The sequence below is a fragment of the Pleurotus ostreatus genome (assembly GCF_014466165.1).
Source record: "Pleurotus ostreatus strain PC9 chromosome Unknown scaffold_1, whole genome shotgun sequence".
Classification (NCBI taxonomy): Eukaryota; Fungi; Basidiomycota; class Agaricomycetes; order Agaricales; family Pleurotaceae; genus Pleurotus; species Pleurotus ostreatus.
The window spans coordinates 2,202,052-2,218,287 of record NW_023503156.1 but is presented as its reverse complement, the minus strand read 5'-3'; the positions used below and the strand labels follow the sequence as shown (position 1 = coordinate 2,218,287).

The 16,236-nt window shown below is 51.6% G+C and overlaps 5 protein-coding genes across 5 annotated transcripts; 3 read left to right on the top strand and 2 right to left on the bottom strand.

Annotated features, from left to right (window-relative positions):
• Positions 1-4,010: 4,010 nt before the first annotated feature.
• On the top strand, positions 4,011-4,703 carry PC9H_000769 (uncharacterized protein; the record flags this gene model as incomplete). Its single annotated transcript, XM_036770423.1, has 5 exons — positions 4,011-4,095; positions 4,140-4,159; positions 4,212-4,477; positions 4,530-4,599; positions 4,653-4,703. The coding sequence occupies 5 exons, from the start codon at positions 4,011-4,013 to the stop codon at positions 4,701-4,703; spliced, it is 492 nt and encodes a 163-aa protein (XP_036636268.1).
• A 121-nt stretch (positions 4,704-4,824) lies between these two features.
• On the bottom strand, positions 4,825-5,692 carry PC9H_000768 (uncharacterized protein; the record flags this gene model as incomplete). Its single annotated transcript, XM_036770422.1, has 2 exons — positions 4,825-5,407; positions 5,469-5,692. 2 exons carry the CDS (start codon positions 5,690-5,692, stop codon positions 4,825-4,827), a joined length of 807 nt encoding a protein of 268 aa, XP_036636267.1.
• Positions 5,693-5,812: 120 nt separating this feature from the next.
• PC9H_000767 (uncharacterized protein) lies at positions 5,813-9,215 on the top strand (the record flags this gene model as incomplete). The annotated part of the gene is made up of 5 exons (XM_036770421.1): positions 5,813-6,738; positions 6,795-7,593; positions 7,650-8,459; positions 8,517-8,578; positions 8,633-9,215. The coding sequence occupies 5 exons, from the start codon at positions 5,813-5,815 to the stop codon at positions 9,213-9,215; spliced, it is 3,180 nt and encodes a 1,059-aa protein (XP_036636266.1).
• A 352-nt stretch (positions 9,216-9,567) lies between these two features.
• ASN1 (asparagine synthetase) lies at positions 9,568-11,886 on the bottom strand (the record flags this gene model as incomplete). Its single annotated transcript, XM_036770420.1, has 11 exons — positions 9,568-9,661; positions 9,716-9,755; positions 9,812-9,930; positions 9,981-10,057; positions 10,104-10,145; positions 10,194-10,344; positions 10,392-10,494; positions 10,556-10,846; positions 10,942-11,458; positions 11,516-11,664; positions 11,721-11,886. The coding sequence occupies 11 exons, from the start codon at positions 11,884-11,886 to the stop codon at positions 9,568-9,570; spliced, it is 1,749 nt and encodes a 582-aa protein (XP_036636265.1).
• A 223-nt stretch (positions 11,887-12,109) lies between these two features.
• PRP28 (mRNA splicing protein prp28) lies at positions 12,110-15,003 on the top strand (the record flags this gene model as incomplete). The annotated part of the gene is made up of 10 exons (XM_036770419.1): positions 12,110-12,187; positions 12,246-12,426; positions 12,495-13,208; positions 13,264-13,428; positions 13,478-13,677; positions 13,741-14,340; positions 14,404-14,596; positions 14,661-14,730; positions 14,800-14,816; positions 14,888-15,003. The coding sequence occupies 10 exons, from the start codon at positions 12,110-12,112 to the stop codon at positions 15,001-15,003; spliced, it is 2,334 nt and encodes a 777-aa protein (XP_036636264.1).
• Positions 15,004-16,236: the final 1,233 nt, after the last annotated feature.

Genomic DNA, 16,236 nt, shown 5'->3' with positions numbered 1-16,236 from the left:
CAGATTCTTGGGACAACAAGCTGCCCTGCCTGGGAGCTCTTCTATCCCGCTGGAGTTGGCCATCCAAAGGCGGTAACGTACATCCGAAAGGACACTCCTCATCTCTCTGCGATGATCCGAGCTGACATGATCAAGCATCCAAACATAGTACCACTGGAGGTCAAGTATGGGTCAGAGTCCTTTATGCTCATCAACGTATATAACAGCGGCCCTGGGGCAAAAGCAGATGCTGTTCGCGCACTCACCCTCACAGAGCTCCACCCTCTTATCCCAACCGCAGTCTGCGGTGACTTCAACCTCTACCATGACCACTGGTCCCTTCACGATAGCCCTAACAACCAGGCTGCCGAAGACCTTCTGGACTGGGCACTTGACAATTTCCTAGACCTTCAGAATGAAAAGGGAGTTCGCACCCGCATGGGCACTGGTAACCAACATGACTCCACCATTGACCTAACTTTTTTCAACTCTGCAGCCACTCTACGACTCCGCTTTCAGCTTTTTGCAGTAGACGAAAGCCTAAGCTATGGCTCTGATCATGCAGCGATTACATGGTCTGTGGATTTATCTGCTCAGGCTGAGCCCACCGAGTATTTCGAACCATCATACCGGACCAATGTTGACAATCAAGATAAATGGGTAAAGGCCTTCGAGCCACTGGTTGCAGATCTCCCCCCTCCTATCCCTTTTACATCCACGGCTGATTTAGATGAAGCAGCAGTGACACTCATGAATGCCTTCACCAGGGCTACCACCATGACAATGCCAGTCCGCCAGCCATTCTCCCCACGGGCAGCTCGTTGGTGGAATCAAGAATGCTCTGATGCGGCAGATGACATGCGGGCGGCTCCACCAGAAGAGAGATCCACACTTGTTAACCGCTTTCATAGCAAGATCAGGAAAGCAAAGGCGAGTTGGGCTAACAACATCATTGAACAGGCCACTCCAGATAATGTCTGGAACATCGCCAACTGGTCAGCTGGAAAGCGTGCCTCCCGCATTCCCCCAATCAAGTACAACAATCAGACTGCAGCTACCTCTGCGGAACAAGGCCAGGCGTTCTGTTCTGTTTTCTATCCATCAGATCCCCCCGCTGTTGATGTCTCTCAAAACAGTGACCCCGACCCCCTGCCAGCCAGGGCGTTCCACCCTTTCACGTCTGAAGAGCTCCAGAATGCCCTTCGGAACACCTCAAACACCTCAGCACCTGGACCATCAAACATCAACTACCGCCTCATCAAATGGGCCATGCCCATGATCAGCAACCATCTCATCAACATATACACCTCCGCCCTCTCCCTTGGACATCAGCCAAGAGCATGGCGTACAGCCATCATCGCAATTGTCCCGAAGCCAAGAAAGCTGGACATGTCCAACCCCCGCGCGTATCGTCCTATTGCCCTTCTGGAGTGTCTATCCAAGCTATTGGAAAAAATGCTAACCACCCGCATTCTTTTTGATGTAGGGAAGTACAACCTCCTGCCAACCAACCAGTTTGGTGGTCGAGACAAGTCATCGACTTTAGATGCTGGCCTAACCCTGGTTCATGACATTCAGACAGCCTGGCAGCGTGGACTTGTTGCCTCAGCCTTGGCCTTTGACATCAAGGGATTCTTTGATCATGTTGACCATGGCCGGCTAGTGGAAGTGCTACGCCTCGCAGGCTTCTCAGAGCAGGTGCAAACCTGGGTCAAGTCGTTTCTCTCAGATAGAACTGTTCAGGTCCGCGTAAACGGAACTACCTGCGCCCCTACCCCCTCCTCTGTAGGAGTTCCCCAAGGCTCACCTCTGTCACCAATCCTGGCAGCCCTTTATACAGGACCCATCCTTCAAACGTTGGACGGGCACTCTGGGCAACATCTCTATTTTTATGTGGATGATGGTCTGATAGCTGCTTTTTCTAGATCATTGGATCAGAATGTCACCACCCTTCAGGATGCTTTTGCCCTGATCAAGCCACGCCTTGGTGCAATTGGCCTTGCTACCGATGATGACAAGTTCGACCTCATGCACTTCACCCGTGCAAGGAAGCCTGATCTACCACCGGTTCGCATACCATCACAGGCAGGCCCTGGCATCACAGTTTTCCCCAAGTCCACCATGCGCTGGCTAGGTTTCTTCTTTGACCGCAAACTCACATTTAAGGAACATGTCAAAATTATGTGCAATCGCGCATTATCAAAGCTTCAAGCACTCCGCATTCTAGGAAACTCAGTTCGCGGAATGAACCACGCTAACCGACGTCTGGTCTACAAAACTGTAGTCCTACCAGTGCTAACCTATGGGACAGCCTTGTGGTATACTGGTAAGCGACAGAAGCAGCTAACTAATCAGATGTCCTGCGTCCAAAATGTGGGCCTTCGACTCATATTAGGAACATTCAAGTCAACGCCCGTAGACGCAATGCACCACCTGGGTGCAATCCTCCCCATCCCAGCCCTACTAGAGCGCACACTCGACTCTGCAGCCATCCGACTCAGAACCCTCCCTCGCCACTCCCAGCCACTGCTCCGCCTCCCTGACTCATGGGATCCACTGCCCGCAGACCTCCCAGTTGCACCCCCCAACGTCATTAAGAACTTGTCCAACCTCCACCTCCTTGCTGCACGCACCGATGTTGCCGACAGCTTCGACGAACGTACAGACCCGTATGCACAAGCACCATGGGAACCAGACAATAAATGGGGAAATCGTCTGCGCATCAGCAGCTACGCTCCCCACGACAAACCAGCTCGCAGACAGTACATACGGAACCTCCAAGCACTGGAGGCAACATCAAGAACTGACCCCACTTCCATCCTTATCTTCACAGATGGCTCGCGCCTCGCAATCGAGAACATCACGCGCACAGGCGCCGCATTTGTTATGTATCACCAAGGACTCGAAATCCTCAGCCGCCGCCTAGGTCTTGGAACGAAAACAGACAACTTCGATGGCGAGATGTATGCGCTAGCGAATGCAGCGCGGCACCTTCACAACATAACCGAGAAGTTCCCTACTGTCTCGGCTATCCGCTTGTTTGCTGACAATACATCAGCCATAGACTTGATTAACGACCCAAACCCGCACCCAGCCCAGTCAGCCTCGATAATCTTCCGTAAACACGTCAACACGCTCCTCACCACTCACCCACAACTAACCATTTCAATCAACTGGTCACCTGGTCACACTGGCATCAAAGGCAACGAGCGCGCAGACTCACTCGCCAAATCAGCCACAACCCTCCCATCTGTCATCTCCTCCTCGCTTAGTTGGGCAAAGGCAAACTCAAAAATCCAGGCAATAGCCCGTTGGACCAATGACTGGAAAGCAAACCGCAAGCGAAATCAAGCAGCGCTTGCCACCACACGCCCACCATCTACACGCCTCAGAAAATTCCAGCGAGAATTCAACGGCTCCCGCGCGCTCTACTCAAGGACGATGCAAGCTGCCACAGGACATGCGTTCACTGGCGAGTACTACTCACGGTTCAATGTTTCCTCTGAAAATACCGAATGCTCCTGCGGCAGAGCTGACCCGCAAACTCGTGAACACATACTCATTTCTTGCCCCCTATACAAGCATGCCCGCGGCGCCCTGCAGGCCGTATCGTCCGACCTCTCCCTCGATTTCCTTTTCGGCACTGACAAGGGCCTCTCTGCTGTTGCCGACTTTCTCCACCGTTGCTCCGCCTTCCGAAAAAGCCCCTCTGACCCCGGCTGAGCTCTCCCTTCTACCTCTCATCTCACTGCTGCATAACTGACATGCATTTGTTCAACCAGACCCCCCGGAAACCGAACCCACCTTAAATTATGTTGTAACTCCGTCCCCTCTTGCCCTCATTGTTCCAATTTCCGTAGCACGATGTAAGGGGTAGCTTTTCCCCACTGGGGTTTTTAATCCGCACCCCGACCTAGGGTAGTCTTATAGCCACTCCTTACATCCGAAATCAACCTCGCACCGCGTCTTAGTAGCTTAGCGTACTTATTGCGGTATACAAATGCAGATTCAACAACAACATCTCGCGTCACATGCAAGTCGGACACGCCCCTGAATGCAAAGATCGACTTCAACTTTCTCCATCGCTCTCGTCGCCTGGGATCAAAATGACTACTGGTACGGTGATTGCTTGCTAAGTGCAGAGGTGTGCTGATATACAGAAGAGAAGCCAAAGGATAGCGTCAGTCTTCTAGACGAAGAAGGTGACTTGACTGATCAGGCATGGGCCATAGAAGAATCTAATGGCAATATCGATTGACACTCTGGATTTCCTGCAGTGTGAAAAATGCCTAAAACATATATTCGCAAAATATTGCACGCCGCAGCCAAAGGACCTTCCCACCGGATCTATAACAGAGCTCCTTGTGCCGCCTGAAGACGCATATCTCACCAACGAAGGGTTGGACAAATGGGCAAGCGAGACGAATGGCGCACCATTCTCAGAAGATCAAAAAGAGGAACTCCAGATGCTCGACGTAAATGATGATGGACACCTAACGTGCGTCTACTTTACTTTGTTGCGTAAACGGAAGTAATCGAGGGGCAAGCAGGTATGCGGGGTTCATACAACTCTATCAGTTACAGACAGAAAACGACGAGGCGGAGACATGGAGAGATTTGGTGCGTTTCAACTGCGCCGTGGCTCTCACTGAATTCACTCTCTTGGACCACAGATCGCGCATGGGTTTAATGGACGGTTGGAAAAAATCGCCCGACCCTCGTAGGTATAGCTGGAGAAGTACAGAAGGACAATCATACTGCATTGCGAATAGCGTACACGCGGGGGCTATTTTGTCTCCGAGGCGTGTTGTTTCGATGCGATACGAGAGAGTTTATTGCCAGCGGTTACGTGGCTGTCTGGCCATGCGCTTGAGTTTCTGCTTCCCATCTCAACTTCCAGATTTCTACATCGTCCCAATCCTCTCTCTGCCACTTCAGTCCGCTTTTCTCCATCGCCTTCGTTATCTTCTTTCGCTGTACCTGCTCCGTATGAAAATGCCACGGATCTCTTGCGCATGCGAGGAAGCGATCGACTAGTTCGGGATCACGACGCTCTAGACAGACAAACACCAAAGGGGGACGAGAACCTGGGACCACAGAGATCTTGCTCAACGCGTGCAAGGTACGAAGCAGAGGCTGTATTAATTCAGGGGTGTAGATGGTGTCCGCGGTCACAATAAGGTCGAATGGAGGGGACAAGGCGCCGGCTTCTGGCAGCGAGGCAGATGATGGATGACTTGAGGTTGAGATTGTGACACCGGGTGACCCGTCGTCCCATGGTAGCTCTGCTGTCCAGTCGAGCTCTTGAATTTGAATTGAACCAGATAGACGGGTGAGGTTGCGAGAGATATTCTGAGCTAGTACGGAAGAAATAATGTGTGGGAGGTCGGTTGCCAGGACATCCCACCCCAGAGAGCTCATCGCCAGCCTGCGTGGTGTAGTCGAGAATGAAAACCTGCAAGCAAGCTGTAGATATTGAAGAAGCCTACGCAGTCAGGCCGATACCGCTTCCCAGTTCGATAACCTTGAGGCGGTTCCTGCTAGTGAAATTCTCTGCCAGAAAAGCAGAGAGACACTGTGCACCCAGCCAGAGCGCCGTGCCGGTCGAAAAGCCATCGTTTTGCTGAGCCAAAAGGAAGTTATTGTTTCGAAAAGGATAATGCAAAAGGGGCAGGTGCTTTGTGAGATGGGCTGGCAACGGGCTTGGGTGCATTTTTGTTTGTGGCTGATGTGATCGACCGTCACGTTTTCCCTTTCGTTCACGTCCAGCACTGCCCCGCCCGACCAGCGACCGTCTCCGTCTCCTCCTGCGACCACCACGGTCGATCAGCCCATGAAGGCTTTTCTCTCCAGGCTGCACATCGGCGGCGGCGCAAAGGACAAGGAAAGGGACCCCCAGCCAGTCCAGAAGGAAAAGTTCCCGCCGTTGCGCTCATGGCCGCCAGACGATCACAACAGAGCGACATCTACCCCGACCTCCTACGCATCGTTCAAGCCACTGCCCGAACTCCTGCCCTCCCAGCTGGCCGACCAGTTCTCGCCTCGACTGCTGCCGCCAATCGACGAGCCAGCTTCTACTTCGACCAGAACGACACCCACTCCGACGCCAACTCCTACCTTGCCGTACACACCCTCACCTCAGCCGACGCTGCGCAACGATGACCCCAGCGCTGAAGCAGCAAATCGTGTCGCTTCACCCTCCAAGCAAGACCCAGAGGCTCCAGGTAGGATTTCACGGAAACCGACATCAACTTCAGTCAATACATCTCCTGCGCCTAACGAAGGCCAGAAGAAACAAGTCGCCTTCATCTCTCCACCGCCAACGCCGAATTTAACCGACGTCGATCGCTCGTTGCCCGATGCACCTGCTAACGGCCAGGCGTCTGCTTCGCCGCTCAAAACCACGTTGACGCGTTTTCAGGCCATGCATGGCAAGGAGCCTCGAGGCTCTACATCTACATCAGGCGCTTCCTCCTCGAAAACTGATCTGTCGGCTACACCCAGCAGCAACACCGCTGTGAAAGCAACATCGACACGAGCTACTTCACCTAGTCTTCACAAGACATCTGGAGACGGCGTTTCCATGCAATCATTGCGATCCGGCACACCTTATTCCCAGATGTCCCAGAGCAGTGGTAGTCGCATCCTAGCAGCCACATCATGGAGTGAAGTAATTGAAGACGACCTCGTATCCAACATCGGTTCTCGAGAGCGCACACGGCAGGAAGTTCTGTTTGAAATCATATCCAGTGAAGAAAGGTCATATCATAACACCATCAAAATGTTTACGTAGCTGACCCCTTGCCCTCTCCTAGATATGTGCAGGAGCTCATCAAAATGAAGGAGACATTCATCGATCCTCTTCTGCATCCATTCTCTTCAGCTGGTACACCATTGTCAGCTTCCACTCCTAATCTCGACTATGACTACTACCGCGCGGAATCTCCTCTCGAATCAACAGACCATCTACCCCCCATCGCCGCCCGATTCATGTCGCCAACACCCACGACAGGCCATCCACCTGGTTCTGGACCATCCTCAATACGGAATAAGGACACACCAAACATTGATGGCGAATCCTTGGACACAGACGAAGAAGCCGAAGGTGATGACCGGATTGGAAAGGGCTATTCCTCTCGTCGACCAGATGGCTCGAAGCATGACCACCCTCGATCACCATATCGCGCTACGGCGACCAAGACGAGTACCCGACAGGGCGGCACGTCAGTACCTTTTCCCTCCCGTTCCCACCAATCCCTCCCGCCTCCTGCCCGCGCGAATCCAATGGCTGCTTCAACTCAATCTCTTGGTAGGCAATCGACTACACAAGAGCGCGAACGAGAGAGAAACCATAGTCAAGGGCAGTCCTCGAAGCACACGACCTCCCAGAAGCCTGGCATGCTCAAAAAGTTTAAGAAGAACCAGAATTCAGTCGAGGATGTATTTGGTGGTTCCATTGCTCCCCAACAGCTACCAGAAGATTTGCGCGTATGTTTGGAAGTCATTGATAATGGTGTACTGGAAGGGCACAAACGACTATCTGAGGCGCTCAAGAAAAGGTACGATGACCAGTTCCCTTTAGTGCGCTCACTCGCAGACGTATTCGTTGCCAATGTAAGGCAGTCTTGCTTATGGAATCGCTTCCCTCCGCTCACTGTATCTATCTTAAGTCCGACATATTTGGCGGCTATGGGCAATACGTGCTTCATTTGGAGCGAGCGCTTGAGCAAGTCGATAGTGCTTTGTCCAACGTGCCTGGGAAGAAGCCCAAGAAGCAAGATATGGGTGAATGGCAGAGGGTCTGCAAAGCGCTCCAGAAAGTGGAGGAAAGCGCAGCAGACAAGGGCGAAACCGGCCTGGCTATCACAATATCGAAACCCTTTCAGCGACTTCTCAAATATCCCCTCCTCTTCCAAAATCTTCTGTTCCACACCGATCCGAGCACGTACGAATACGAAAGTACCTTGCAAATGGTCGCGGAAGTCGAAACCATCGTTCGGAGTATCGAGGACGAGAAGATCCAGAAGGAAGAGCGTGACAAGACACGTGATGTCTTCGCCCGAATCGAGGGCTTGGAGAAGGTCAAGCAATTGGCTATGCCCAAGCCATCGAGGGTGCTTATTGAAGAACGACAATGCTTCCCCCCACCGCCTCAACCAGGCCAAGTTGGGAAATTATCCTCCCCTCCTCCTTCCAGCGCCAAGAATGTGCGCGGGAAATCGTCTTTCAAACGTCTCAGCGACGTTTTATCGAATAACAGCAACGGCATTGGCGGAAAGAAGGACCTCTGGCTGGTCGTCTTCAACGATGTCGTCTTACAATGTCAGCGAACAGGCACGACGTCAGTACCACTAGTATCGGGCTCGAGCTCTAGTAGAACCACTTCTATGCCTGAGCTCCAAGGCAACAAGACTAAGTATGCTACAACTGGGCGGCGAAACGCCCAATTGAAAGCGCGCAACTTGTATAAATTCCTGAAGGTACGCATATCATCATTATGACTCAAGGTTGACTGATTGACGCGATTTACTTCCCAGATCGAGACGTGGACCATCGGGGATGTCACAAGTGCCCGAGAAGGTGTGGTCTCGATGGAAGAGTGAGCGGATCGTTCTCATCCGCACAACACCCTTGTTAATCAATCATTTCTTAGCGTCGTTCGTTCTCGAGCCCAAGCACACTCCAACCAACCACGAATCGTCCCCCTTCCGGACGAGAACGAAGATGATGGTGGCGACTCCGACGACTCCGATAAGAAGAGCAAGATGAGCTTCTCGTATTGGGGAGCTGACAAAGTCACAGTTCAGAAGCCGGTCATCAAGCCTAGGACGGGTGTGGGTGTGGGCCGACGTGGAGCTAGCAATTCGCCATCTTACGGTCGCGAATCGTCTGCTAATGCGAAGTTCGGTACACGCCTGATATCGGATTCTTCTCCAACGGTTCGTGCTGCCAGTCGACGCGCAGCTGGGACACCGACGTCAAAGAAGCCCGTCGCTGTTGACGACAATATCAATTATGCCAAAGCCACTGTCACTAGACCAGCTTGGGATGGAAGTACACGCTCGGCCCTATCCCCAACGCCGGGCGCAAAGCGGACGCGCAATACCTCGCAAACAAGTTCGACTCCAAAACTTGTCGTCACTAATAAACCATTGGCTTCGCCTGCTCCATCCGAGGACTCTGGGGTAGGCCTATATCGCCAGATGATTGCCAATGATGGTCTAAACCAAATCTGAAGTCATAGACTATCTTCTAATGGTGCTTTCACGACGATCTGCATTCATGACATACACCACTATTACAGTATCAGTCCTCAGGAGTATTTCTTCCTCTTTATTCTCCTACTTCATGTCCTTTTGTTGCTTCATGACTGTTTTCATCATATTGTGCTTAAACACTGCTTTGATACGTGCGCCCAATTTACTCAGCACTGCATATCTTGACACTCCCTCCAATCTCTATACCCTCATCATTCAGACTGACCAACGTCAGAATAAACGCTCATTAATTGGTTTCTACGTTCCAGCTACCTACTATCATTTATCTGCTAGAACCCCGAGTGTATCCATGCCTTACCCCCTTCGCGGATTACGAATCAACTGCCTGATAGGCTGCGTTGTGTATGCTGACGCTCCTTCCACTTGGGTCTGAAGAACAACCCCAATCGCCACGAGGTATCCAACTATAAGTGAGTGCATGTTAGTGGACAGCATCAGGAAAATAAGATGAGCCGTACCGAACTGCTGTTGCAGCCGCAGTTTCCGTCGGGTACAAGTCTAGGGCATGTCAGGTCTGGGCAAGAAGGCAGAGAAGGCAAGAAAATGGTGCCTACTGTCGAATATTTCTCGTAGATAATATGCTTCCTTTGTATCGGGGGTTCCTTCCGGCCAACGTTTGGCAGCTTGGGCGAAGGCTTCGTCGGAAACGATTGAGGCCGAGTGGTCCTTGATTCTAAATGGTGCCTTTGGCATCGTACCACAAAGGCAACCCAATGCACTCACCCGTCTATCCACGAATAACCAACGCCATCTGAGAATTGCTCTTTTTGTCGCCAAAGAATTGAACGGGGTAGGTATGGCTGATAATTATCAGTAAAAGTACAAGAGTGATTTGATCAGACATACCTTGCCGCCAGGAGAACAGTCGAAAGCTTTACGGAGGATGTACTACAAATAGGTTAGGTAGGACGTATATCGAAACGTTAAGGGTAGCACCTTCTCCATCTTCGGACAGCCGTCTTCGTCTACTCCCTGAGCGGTGCCCTTACTAAACATTTTCGACGCGGGATCGACGTTCATTGCAACCTCTAAGAAAGCTTTGTCAAGGAAGGGAACTCTAGCTTCAAGTCCCCATGCCATTGTTGATCTATTTTATTATCAGATTAGTTAATGAGACGGGAGGAACCATCGTACTTATTGGCACGGAGACAGTCGGAGGTGTGCAAATTCTTGACGCGACGGACACATTCTTGGTGGAACGAAACCCTGTCTGGTGCAGCATGGAAATACAGGTACCCTACGGTAAGTTAAGCGGAAAGTCAGTGTCAACGAAGCAACTAGACGGCAGACAACAGTACCTCCGAATATTTCGTCGCTTCCTTCACCGCTGAGTACCATTTTAACACCCATAGCCTTGATCTTCCTACTTAGTAGATACATGGGTGTGCTAGCACGGACGGTGGTAACATCGTAGGTTTCCAGATGATAAATCACCTCAGGGATAGCATCAAGCCCTTCTTGCACGGTGAAAACGTATTCATGATGAACTGTTCCCAGGTAGTGAGCGACCTTGCGTGCGGCTAGAAGGTCCGGAGAATTCTCCAGGCCGATCGAGAAGGAGTGAAGTTGAGGCCAAGCAGCGAGAGTAACTGAATACGGTATCAGCGATGCAGCAACGTAAAGACCCAGAAGAACTCGCCTTCCTCGGTAACTAGAGAAGGATCGGGAGTGGGAGGCCCGCTACGGGCTTCTTCTAGTTTCTTCTTCCTAGCTTCATACTGGGCTTGTGCAACTTTCTCCGTTTCTCTCGATGCGATAGCAGCAATAAGACTGCTATCTAGACCGCCGCTTAGAAGCACTCCGTAGGGTACTTCAGACATTAATCTCTTGCGTACTGCCGCCTCAAGTGTTTCTTTGATGAGCTTGTAATCGGGGGACGCGGAGGGGATCGTCGGGTTGACCTCGTTGTCGCCATTCCACCAGGAGGGAGTGAAATACCGAGTGGTGCTGCCATCCCGGCTGTCGTAAATATGCCCTGGAGGGAAAGAGATAATCTTGTCGCAATCATCAACTAAGGCCTTCAATTCCGAAGCAAAGTAGACGGCGCCAGGTCGTTTAGAGCTCCAGCCCTGGTAGAGGGTGGTGATACCTATCGGGTCGCGTGCCGCAATAATCCTAGGTTTCTCCTCTGACTCGTCAAGAAGGACGAAAGAAAACATCCCATCCAAGTGGCCGCAAACATCTTTGTCGTACTTTCTATACTGTGATGTATTGAATTCAGACGCTGGTAGGGATAACAAGGAGGCGATCTCGCTCACGAGTGGAATAATGACTTCGCAGTCAGAGTGCGTCTTGAACTTGACGCCAGGCCCTACCGACGCGCGAAGTTGGATGTGGTTGTATATTTCTCCATTGACTGCAAGGATAATCTTGCCGTCCTCGCTCACCAAAGGTTGTGCGCCGGTATCTGGCGGAAGATAGTAGGATCATCCACTTGTATAAATATCTGGATGAGTTGCTCACCGACGCCGACGATGGCCAAACGTTCATGTACAAGTGTGCAGTTCTTGCCCACGAAACATCCCGACCAATCTGGGCCGCGGTGTCGAAGTCGTTTGGACAAGGCGATGAAGTGAGCACGATCGGCTGAAGGTTTGTCAAGTCCATGCACTGCAAATATGCCACACATCCTGGGGGACTGGCAGAACCTGGTAGTGAAGAGAAAAAGGAGAAGACCCCTTGGAATTTCAAGTCCATCATTCAATCGGCGAGTCAGAGAGAGAAGAGATTAGATTTGCCAGCAATTTCACCGATAAGATTACGCGTAAAGAGTCCTCAGGCACGTGATAAGACGGCCCGATCAACCAGAACCAAGAAATTGCTACTTTCGTACAACTTCCATATAACTCATCATGGCGACGCGGTCTGAACCATTGTCCATTGAGAGTCTGTTACAGAAGCAGAAGGCAGAAAAGGAGGCTGCGGCAAAGGTACGCGCTCTATGCTACATTGATTCTGCATGACTCACGCTTGTGTTTCGTCTTTTAGCCCAAGTTTCTCTCCAAGGAGGAACGGGCGAAGCTTGCCATAGCCAAACGCGCACAGGAGATTAGAGAGCAGAAGGAGAGGGAAGAGGCATCACAGAAGGACCGTGAAACGTTGGAGAGGGAAGCAAATGAGCTGCGACGCAAGGAGATGGGTTCGTCCAATAGGTATGGAGGTGGTCGATGTCAGTCAGTCCCTTTAACCAATTTCGAGCACCCTCATGACCAGTTTTCCCTTACTGTTGCACCACAGACGAGGACCGCTACGCTCATCCGGAGCGCGACAGAGGTGGTCGCCATGGACGAAGGGATGGACGGGACCGCGATCGAGACAGAGACAGGGAAAGGGAAAGGGAACAGCGTCCACCCAGCGGGGCGAATACCCACAGAGACGGGTACCAAAACGTGCCTACAGGTCCTCGGGCGGACAGAAACAAGCAGTCAGCTCCAACCCCTTCGTCTTCCACTGGAACTCCAACTCCGGGTACACCTTCATCTATGCCTCCCCCGCCTCCTCCCGACACTGCTCCCCAAATCTCAATACCTGATTCTTCCGGGTCGTACGTGCCACCTATGACCGAGAACGATCTTTCTGCCATTCGATCACGGTATCTTGGCGTAGACAAGAAAAAGCGCAAGATTCGTAAAATGAATGATCGGAAGTTCGTCTTTGACTGGGATGCGCAGGACGACACCCTTGTCGAGGATTCGTTTGTTGCGGTCGGAAGTAACAGACAGGGTGCACAGGTTATGTTCGGTCGTGGTCATCTTGCCGGGATGGACGACGGTGGGCCTTCGGGCCCAAGGAAAAGTGAAACTACAGTCACCCATCTCGCTGACGCAATGGAACGTAGGAAGGCTGCCAAAGCTGGATTCGACGAGCGCCATTGGACCGAGAAACCTCTAGAAGAAATGAAAGAGCGTGATTGGCGTATCTTCAGAGAAGATTTCAGCATTTCCGCAAGAGGTATCGTACGCCCTTTCCTGGGTTTTGCTCAAAGTTTACCTATTACTTCTCGAAGGTGGCCAAATACCTCATCCACTCCGTTCTTGGACGGAGTCTGCTATTCCACCAGCGATTCTAGAATGCATAGAGAATATCGGATACAAGGAACCCTCTCCCATTCAACGGCAGGCGATTCCCATCGGACTGCAGAACCGAGATATTATTGGTATCGCGGAGACTGGTATGTCGGCATATTTTCTTCTATTGTAAAGCTGTAACGACACCTACAGGTTCGGGAAAGACTGCCGCCTTCGTCATCCCCATGTTAACCTTCATTTTGAAACTACCGCCTTTCACGGATGACATCCGCCATCTAGGTCCATATGCCCTCATCCTAGCCCCCACTCGTGAGCTTGCCCAGCAGATAGAAAGCGAAACCAAGAAGTTTGCCACGCCCCTTGGCTATCACTGTGTCTCCATCGTTGGCGGGGTAAGTCAGGTGTTCTATTTCTTGGCAATATCAATCTTTATTGATCTTGAATCTTATTTATAGCGTGCTGTTGAGGAGCAGCAATTTAATCTACGAGAAGGCGCCGAGATTATTATCGCGACGCCTGGGCGTTTGAAAGACGTCCTCGAGAGACACGTTCTTGTGCTGTCTCAATGTCGTTATGTTGTAATGGACGAGGCGGACCGGATGGTCCACCTTGGGTTTGAGGTTGACCTGACTTTCATCCTTGATGCCTTGCCGGCGGAGACTATGCAAGGCGAGGACCTTGGCGAGCAGATGGACGTCGACGGCGAGACATTGGTCAAGAAAGGCCGTACTCGCGTTACGACACTATTCTCCGCGACTATGCCTGCGGCTGTTGAGCGCCTAGCGCGCAAGTACCTTAAACGGCCGGCTGTGATTACTATTGGTGAGGCTGGTCGTGCGGTCGACACTGTTGAACAGCGCGTCGAGTTCGTGATTGGCGATGAGAAGAAGAAGTATATTGATTCTCCTCCTGGAGAGTGCCTATCTGACCTTGCACGTTCCAGGCAAAAGCTTCTGGAAATTCTCAACAGTGGTCAATTTGCCGCGCCTATTATCGTATTCGTCAATCAGAAGAAGACGGCCGACATGGTTGCCAAAGATCTATCGCGTGCAGGCGTATGTTCATTCCTCTTTCTACGTCAATGTGATTGCTCGCTGACGCACGTTGCGGACGACTAGTGGAACGCTGCTACTTTACATTCTGGGAAAAATCAAGAGCAACGTGAGGCTTCGCTACAAGCATTGCGTAGCGGCGAGTCCGACGTGTTGGTGGCGACGGATCTTGCTGGACGTGGTATCGATGTGCAAGATGTCAGTCTCGTCATCAACTATCAGATGGCCGGGACAATTGAAGCCTATGTTCATCGTATCGGTGCGCCGGGTTTCTGCATTGGGGTCCCCTGCCGTGACCTACTGACCGTCCTTTCTCCTTCTAGGTCGTACCGGTCGTGCTGGTAAATTGGGCACAGCGATCACCTTCTTGACAAATGACGACGATGAGGTCATGTACGTTTTTATATTATACCCTGTGTTATCTTCTTATCAGATGGCTCATATGGTTCTCTTTCGATTCAGGTACGACTTGAAGCAAGGTATGTTCCTGAAGGAGTTACCTCGTCCATTCCATGACCTTCCACTGATATTCCTCGTCGTACTCGAACAGAAATATCCAAAAGCCCCGTGTCGAAGGTGCCTGCGGAGTTGGCCAAGCACGAATCCGCACAACACAAAGTATCTCGGGAGATGAAGCGAAAGCGTGATGCTGAAGACCAAGGGTAAGCAAGGGGCGGCGCAAGCCTGCAAACGCCACGATTTCCCCCAATCTGGTGGCTATACCGTATAAGGGCGGCCGAGAGATACCGTACCGTATACAGTGGTCATGAGGATATGTAAATAGATCATCATCTTGCCCAGCTTTCATTTGTTGAATGCTAGATTCTAAGAGGCAATAGGCAATAACGTTGCATATTCTGTTCCCCAGCCACCCGCGAGAACGTTTCTCCATGACACCATGTCGTTGGCATGTCGCGCATCCCCCATCAGTAAGCCTGCGTGCGTCAAGAGCCACTCAACGACGCATGGGGCCCAAAGTGTTTTATGTTACTTTAGCTTAGCGCGCGTTGCCCCACAGATCCAGCACGCCAGATCAAAAACTCGGCGACGACACGGTTGCTTTGACGGGCCGAGTCTGCCTAATTTGCAAAGGGACGGGAGAGCTGGAAAGGCCGACGAACGACTGGTGACCAGGAGTAATACTCCTTTTGCCTCAGTCAGCCTGCAGTTGTGATTTCGCGGAGATCGACGTATTTCGACGACTTACTTACCGTGGGAGTCTGGGGAAATGCAAGCCGAACGTAAATGTTGGGTTTCCGACGATGCCGACACATTCGCGGAGTGACCGGGACTGCGGCAGGTCGTCCGGCTAGACGGGTGTTATGTCTTAACAGAACAAAATCGTTGGATTGTGAAACTTGGTGGGTCCCGGGACATTATTAGTACACGACCAGTGTCATCAGCTTTGTGTCATTCAGTCCGACCTCGGACTTGTGAGAGAAAAGTACACTTCACAAACTAAATATCTAGCGAGGCGGACGTTTCCTAAGTGGTACTGATGGCGGGCAGTAGTAATGGGCATAGCCCCTTCTACAGCAGGGAAAGCACTAGTGTACTGACAGAGGACCGTTGTGGCGATCACAGCGCACACCGATCGGGATCGAGCTGACTGGCGGCATGTTGAATCCAGTTGCCCCCTAACTCGAAGGAGCCATTCTAGTTCACGGCAGAAACGCATCGCGGCGATTTGACTCATGGACACCAAAATACGCGAGTACCAGCGTATGTGGAGGCATTATGGCCGTTAGCATGGAAGTTGAGCCAATACATGACGGCCGTGGGTTTAACCCACCCGATGACCGAAGCTCGTACTCAAAGATCTGCCTAACGAGCAGGGATAGCATGGAATGCGTTTAAAGCATGGCTCCATCTCCTTCGGACTACATCCTCTCGTGTCGA